This window comes from Salvelinus alpinus, chromosome 9, assembly GCF_045679555.1.
Source record: "Salvelinus alpinus chromosome 9, SLU_Salpinus.1, whole genome shotgun sequence".
NCBI lineage: Eukaryota > Metazoa > Chordata > Actinopteri > Salmoniformes > Salmonidae > Salvelinus > Salvelinus alpinus.
Window position 1 is genome coordinate 7,220,743 of NC_092094.1, and position 7,375 is coordinate 7,228,117.

Consider the following 7,375-nt stretch of genomic DNA (forward strand, 5'->3'; position numbering starts at 1 on the left):
AGACCAAAGTATCAGCCATCACACCATGTAAAGGAACAAACTCCTAATTATTATTATTTTCTTCATAAAATACAACTAGTTGGATTTATGTGAACTCCGTCAGACACCATCAAATCAAATGTTTTGTCACATGCGCCAAATACAACAGTTGTATTACAGTAAAATGCTTACTTAAAAGCCCTTAACCAACAATGCAGTTAAGAAAATACAACAAAAAAATTAAGAGATAAGAATAACAAATAATTAAAGAGTAGCAGTAAATAACAATAGCGGGGCTATATAAAGGGTCCCTGCAGAGTTTCTTGGCACTCTCTTGTCGTGCACGTTTTTCTCCCGTACACAACAGGCAGGAGGTGGGGGAGACACGGTCTAACAAGCGATGTCGCTAGCTAGGTAGTTATCACATGGTGTCGCCCCAGCCTCCTGTCTGCTGTGTTTGCGGGGGCGACCGGTAGACAGTGTCCTTATCCCCCCTGTCGTGCACTGTTTCCCCGCAAGTATGTTAACCACTGTGAGGGCAGGTGTTCGGCAGACGGGAGTGAAAAAACTCACAATACTTTTATTTTCCTTTTGACCCACATTCAAAAGAGTGCAGAAACGCCTCGAATTGTGGGCTGGAGTTACACACTATTGGAATCGGTAAGCTACTGCCACTGGTTCTGACTAGAGGTAGTACAGCCAGAGATAATAGAAAAGCAGGAGGTACGAATTCCAGCGGAAATTGAATGTAAAAACATATAACGCTCCGCCCAGCAGGCTGTCGATCAATCGCGTTCACGGTGTCATGTTGCGTCAGGCGTTTGCTAAGCTTATCGTCATGCAATCCATTCTAAAAGTCAGGCTATGAGTCGCGAAACCTCCCTATTTTATTCGGCAGTACGTTATGTGACGATTTCAAAGTCAAAAGATATTACAGAGGACAAGTTACTTATCTTAAATCTTAGATTTTTGTTGTTGTAATGTTTAGCTTCTGGTTCACGTAATTCGTGCTAATATTGGGTTTTGGTGCTAGCGCTCAATTGACTCCTTGAAGGAGAGAATTTATTTTCGGAGGTTACCCAGAATCTACCGCGTGACACATTGACAACGTACAGCGGGCGTTAATACGATTCCAATGGAGTTTCCCATCTCCTCAAAAGTATCTATGTGACGGCGGGTCACAACCTAGTTAGCTTGGCTTCTTGTGTCTCAGTCAGGTATGTTTTTCTAGTACTCCGTGTTTTATATTTCGTGAAAAGTATAGTTATTACTAGTTGACAAGTATATACATATAGTTTGGTGTTGTTTGTTAGACAGATTTTCTTTGCTCTCCGTCGGATATGCTAATTAACTTATGCTAAGCTAACGTTAGCTATCCAGCTAGCTACCTAGCTTCATCTAGTTAGCTAACGTTAGCTAGCTAACTCTTTCATCTTCACTCTTTGTTATTGAGTTTTTGACTGACCCAAGAGTTAAGGTAAAGCCTAAGCTACGTTTGTAAAGTAAAATGTTGTCTCTTCAAACGAAGCGTATTGATTGTTTAACATTGTCGTAATGAACTAACAGCTTTTGTTGACATATGTGGGCACAACTATGTAAACATCACTAGCTAACTAACTATAGCCTGTGGCTGGCGAGCAAGTTATAATGCTATTTGCACTCAACCTTTACCACCAAAGACTTTATTATATTAAGTTAACAAGACAACTAGGTCAATAATCATATTCTGAATCAATTCTGATTAGAAGGATACAGACACATTTTGAATGGTTTCACACAGTAAGTAGCACTGTTCTCATAATCAATAACCTGTTTATTCAGGTATATTATTATCTGTCTATGATGTTGTCGCCTAAGACCTGAAACACACTTGAGTTGCCTCGTTAAAGATCTGTTTGTCTGCACTCGACTCTCTGACTCCGATTAAACAAATTCAAATCAAACAGCTGTCAGGGAAATAGATCCCTTCCCGAGATCTTAGACCTCATAAAGAAAAGGGATCGCTACCTGGACAAATTCAGAAGGACAAATCTCCAAAATATATCTTGCCTGTAGAATCCAGGCAAGATACAAAATGGATAAGGCCAAATCCCAACATTACATAGACGCCGTTAATGACAACTTACATCAGCCTCGTAAACTGTGGAACATTTTAAAGGACATTGGCTCAACAACTCAATAACCTGTTTATTCAGGTATATTATTATCTGTCTATGATGTTGTGTTCCACGCCTAAGACCTGAAACACATGTCTCTTATTTCCTGTGTCTACAGTGTTGGGAATGCAGCCACCACTCCCACCGGATGCAGTCAGAGAGCTGGTGTGTTCCTGTCTTCACAGGGACCCAGTAGCCGCTGATCTGAGATGCAGCCTGTTTGTGGCAGCTGCTCAGAACTACAAAAGGGACTCAGTGCTCAGACCCTATCCCCCCAGATACATCAGAGACAGAGACACCAAGGACTTTGATGAGCTGGTGAGGAATTGGACTGGACAGAAAACACTGATATTTTTCAGAGTTTTCTTCTGTTTGGTGCCTAATGAACATGACACTGCTCTTGTGTTCATTTTAGCTGTCAGATGTCAGCAGTTTGCCTGGTGTGAGGGAGCTGGTGAGACTGAGGCCTGGTGAAGCTGACCATCATCTGGCCCTCACACACTGGGTTCTCTCTTCCAAGAGCTTCGCTGTGAAAACACTACAGAAAGACGAGGTAAAGGCAATAATATCTCAAAAGAATAGAAGTGTGTAGGATACACACTCCACTTGACAAACATCCTCTCCACTGCCCTCTTCTCTGCCCTCCAATAGTATGCCAAGCTGTGTAACCTGACTGAGAGTGAGGGGATCTCCACGCCTGTTCCAGACTTCCTGTTTGAGCTGGAGTACTGCGACCAGATGAACGCTAAGTTTGAGAAGACACGGGCGGGACGCGACCTCTTCTATGCATTCCACGGCAGCCGACTGGAGAACTTCCATTCTATCATCCACAACGGACTACACTGCCACCTCAACAAGGTCAGTGATGTGACAGTAAGATGGCAGCTTCACCATGACGGTGATGATCCTTATATTTCTTTGGGTTCCCAGTAGCCCAGCTTGTGTATATATTTTCAGATTGATGTTTTTTCTGGTTGGTTGATAATTGTCATGTTAAGACAAAAGCCAGTATTAGCTACACTAAAGGAATGGACTTGCATTGATGAAGTTGCATTTCTGACAGACTTGTTTTTTTTGGGGGGGGGGGGTATTTCTCGACAGACGTCGTTGTTCGGAGAGGGCACCTACCTCACCAGTGACCTCAGCATGGCGGTCCTCTACAGTCCCCATGGCAACGGTTGGCGTGACAGTCTCCTGGGACCGTTGCTAAGCTGTGTCGCCGTGTGTGAGGTCATCGACCACCCAGACGTTAAGTGCCAGGTGAAGAGGAAAGGTCAGAGCTTTGTCCAGAACGTTTACACAACACTCTTTATTTACTTAGGCACCCTGAGTCTCCTCTAGCCCCTCCTACCCTGAGTCTCCTCTAGCCCCTCCTACCTCGAGTCTCCTCTAGCCCCTCCTACCTCGAGTCTCCTCTAGCCCCTCCTACCTCGAGTCTCCTCTAGCCCCTCCTACCTCGAGTCTCCTCTAGCCCCTCCTACCTCGAGTCTCCTCTAGCCCCTCCTACCTCGAGTCTCCTTTAGCCCCTCCTACCCTGAGTCTCCTCTAGCCCCTCCTACCCTGAGTCTCCTCTAGCCCCTCCTACCCTGAGTCTCCTCTAGCCCCTCCTACCCGGAGTCTCCTCTAGCCCCTCCTACCCGGAGTCTCCTCTAGCCCCTCCTACCCGGAGTCTCCTCTAGCCCCTCCTACCCGGAGTCTCCTCTAGCCCCTCCTACCCGGAGTCTCCTCTAGCCCCTCCTACCCGGAGTCTCCTCTAGCCCCTCCTACCCGGAGTCTCCTCTAGCCCCTCCTACCCGGAGTCTCCTCTAGCCCCTCCTACCCGGAGTCTCCTCTAGCCCCTCCTACCCGGAGTCTCCTCTAGCCCCTCCTACCCGGAGTCTCCTCTAGCCCCTCCTACCCGGAGTCTCCTCTAGCCCCTCCTACCCGGAGTCTCCTCTAGCCCCTCCTACCCGGAGTCTCCTCTAGCCCCTCCTACCCGGAGTCTCCTCTAGCCCCTCCTACCCGGAGTCTCCTCTAGCCCCTCCTACCCGGAGTCTCCTCTAGCCCCTCCTACCCGGAGTCTCCTCTAGCCCCTCCTACCCGGAGTCTCCTCTAGCCCCTCCTACCCGGAGTCTCCTCTAGCCCCTCCTACCCGGAGTCTCCTCTAGCCCCTCCTACCCGGAGTCTCCTCTAGCCCCTCCTACCCGGAGTCTCCTCTAGCCCCTCCTACCCGGAGTCTCCTCTAGCCCCTCCTACCCGGAGTCTCCTCTAGCCCCTCCTACCCGGAGTCTCCTCTAGGCCCTCCTACCTCGAGTCTCCTCTAGGCCCTCCTACCTCGAGTCTCCTCTAGCCCCTCCTACCCTGAGTCTCCTCTAGCCCCTCCTACCCATGTCAGTTCTCTTGGTGTTTGCCTCTTGCACAACATCGACCTCATAACAAATGAGTGGACCCTGCAACAATATCATGTCAACGATGGCTGCCTCTCAAAGTCCTGTAAATGTCAGTAATATTTTCCCTAAAACTGTTTCAGACTCGGAGACCATTGACCGTCAGCGCTCCAGAGCCAGGAACAGTGAAGGAGGAGAGGTCCCTCAGAAGTACTTTGTGGTCACCAACAATCAGCTTCTCAGAGTCAAGTACCTGCTAGTATACTCTCAGAGAAGACACCTGTCCAGGTTAGTACCTGCTAGTATACTCTCTGAGAAGACACCTGTCCAGGTTAGTACCTGCTAGTGGACTCTCAGAGAAGACGGCTGTAGCTTCCCTAACTCGGATCGGACCGGGTATGGATCCAACTAGGTCCTCGGGTCCATTTGGAACGGGTTTCTATATTTAAAAAATCAATCACTCAAGCAGATGTCACAAAGTGCGATACAGAAAACCAGCCTAAAACCCCAAACAGCAAGCAATGTAGATGTAGAAGCACGGTGGCTTGGAAAAACTCCCTGGAAAGGCCAGAACCTAGGAAGAAACCTAGAGAGGAACCAGGCTCTGAGGGGTGGCCAGTCCTCTTCTGGCTGTGCTGGGTGGAGATTATAACAGAACATGGCCAAGATGTTCAAATGTTCATAGATGACCAGCAGGGTCAAATAATAAATGTAATGCATATGGGATCCGGATCCATTTGGGAACAGACCTGTGAAGGCTTCTGCTGTTAACAGTATGGAGATAGTTGTATTATCTTTGCTGCCCTCTATTGGTGTTGTGGTGAGTTGCCAGTACATTAGTAGAACTGATAAACATTTCAACAGGATGACAGTTCTGTCACTGCATCAGATTTTCTCAGATAGGATCATTTGACTTCTGTTGTGATTTTAGACCTTTTTAGATTTAACTTGTGTGACGTGATTGTAATGTGATTTTTGTGATGTGTTTCCAGACATTCCCGGGGCAGGTCGTGGTTGGTCAGACATCACTTTGCCATCATGATGAGTCTATATCTGCTGCTACTCATCTTCATCGGTGCCTTCAACTCCACCACATTCCTCTCCTTCTGGAACAGGCTTTTCCGGTGACGTCACAATCGCAAGAGGGTCTCGTCCGGTGACGTCACAATCACAAGACGGTCTCGTCCGGTGACATCACAATCGCAGGACCACACTCTTCTGGTGACGTCACAATGAAATCACCGGACCTCACTAATCACAGGACATGGTCTTCCGTTGATATCACACGAGTCTCTGGTGCTTTCCCACTGCAAACCCGGTTGGTCCAACCTGAGGCTATCTATAGGCTTAAACCCCGGTGTTTCCTGGGGAAATTGCTTCTCCTTTCCATCCCGAGGGCTGACATTAAGGACTTGGGAAGAGCAGTGTGTCAAGTTCAACATCTGAATATTCAAACCGTTTCTTATGAGAAGGAATAGTTCATATATACATGGACCATTCTTGTCATTCATAGTGCCTTCCCTAACAGAGAGAGAGAGAGACAATCAGACAGATGGGAAAATAGGACATCCATATTATTCACTTAACACCATTTCCCTTTAGTCTCTTTCCTGTCTTCCACCTCTTTGTATGTACAGTCTACATGGTTATTACCACCACTGGTTATAACACCCTGAGGCTGTTTCCACATGGTTATTACCACCGCTGGTTATAACACCCTAAGGCTGCTACCATATGGTTATTACCACCACTGGTTATAACACCCTAAGGCTGCTACCATATGGTTATTACCACTGCTGCTTATGTAAGTCACACAATATCTCAGACAGCACGTGGCCGATTTTGACGAAACTTGGCTGAATGATGCATCTTGCCATAAAGATCCAGAATTTTACAAAATTCCACTGATTGGCCAGATGGTGGCGCTATAACAAGAGATTGAAAATGCTGACCGAAAGGTCATGCCCGTCACCCTGTTTGACCTAAAGCCATGAAATTCGGTCCCTCTCCTCACAAGGAGCAGATTTGCCTCAGGGACTCATAAGCAATGTTCCCTCTAATCTGCGTGCGGGCGCGCAGTAGCCCTGAGACTGCCGCATGACTCAGCCCTTACTCTACACAGACCGGTGCGGCATAACCAATAAGAGCTGGAGTAGGCCCTATATGCAAATACACCATTGCCATATATGGATCTGTGCCATTTTACTTTGAACTGGACTGTGTTTACAGCATGAGCGGTCATGAGTACCTGTGCTTGTTTTGAGATCGAAGCGAAAGCTGCATGTAGCCACGTGTGCAGATTTTGTTCATATTCTTTGCTAGGTTGAGTTATTTGCCCAGTTATAGATACTTTATAGTCAGCAATAGGGGAGTGATTTGCTTCTTACAAGAGCACAAAACATGTACATTTCTAGACATCTTTTTTTTTTTTTTATACGCAAGTAAGGTAAAGAAATTATTCCTTTTCTTAAAGGGGCAGTGTTGTATTTTGAGCCGGGCTTGAATAAGCTAAGTAGCCAATAGGCAGAGAGTAGCATAATTTGTCTGATTATCTGTAATAATGGTATGAGAATAATAATAATAATCAATTTTATTTTGTAAAGTGGTTTATTTCATCAAACACATTTTCAGTCACCTTGTCTGAAGGACAAGTTGATAAACAGGTTAATGTTTAAGCCCTGCATGTTTAAAAAAATATATATATATAGTTTCATAGAATGTAGGCTCACATTGAACACTACACATTGGCTGCTACTGTTAATGATAGAACAGCTGTTTCCATGTTAAAATGTTATGGGATACATTTTCTCCATTGTTTTTGATGGTAGGCCACTCTGGTAGGCCTACATTATAATCAAATAGCCACAGTCGCCT

General features: G+C 46.2%; 1 protein-coding gene across 3 annotated transcripts; it reads left to right on the plus strand.

The window, feature by feature from the left end:
- The first annotated feature begins 307 nt into the window (after nucleotides 1-307).
- LOC139584230 (protein mono-ADP-ribosyltransferase PARP16-like) lies at nucleotides 308-7,094 on the plus strand. 3 transcript variants are annotated; one of them, XM_071415842.1, is made up of 7 exons: nucleotides 308-639; nucleotides 2,254-2,453; nucleotides 2,551-2,688; nucleotides 2,787-2,993; nucleotides 3,237-3,408; nucleotides 4,645-4,789; nucleotides 5,494-7,094. In XM_071415842.1, the coding sequence occupies exons 2-7, from the start codon at nucleotides 2,262-2,264 to the stop codon at nucleotides 5,627-5,629; spliced, it is 990 nt and encodes a 329-aa protein (XP_071271943.1). In that variant the 5' UTR covers nucleotides 308-639; nucleotides 2,254-2,261; the 3' UTR covers nucleotides 5,630-7,094. The 3 variants fall into 3 exon arrangements, with proteins under 3 accessions (XP_071271943.1, XP_071271942.1, XP_071271941.1); XM_071415841.1 differs by lacking the exon at nucleotides 308-639 and adding an exon at nucleotides 768-1,196; XM_071415840.1 differs by lacking the exon at nucleotides 308-639 and adding an exon at nucleotides 1,731-1,758.
- Nucleotides 7,095-7,375: the final 281 nt, after the last annotated feature.

Bases quoted from the DNA above. Each gene is read 5' to 3' on its own strand.
- LOC139584230 (XM_071415840.1), top strand. The intron at 2,994-3,236 runs GTCAGTGATGTG...ATTTCTCGACAG, and splicing joins TACACTGCCACCTCAACAAG to ACGTCGTTGTTCGGAGAGGG. The intron at 3,409-4,644 runs GTCAGAGCTTTG...AAACTGTTTCAG, and splicing joins GTGCCAGGTGAAGAGGAAAG to ACTCGGAGACCATTGACCGT.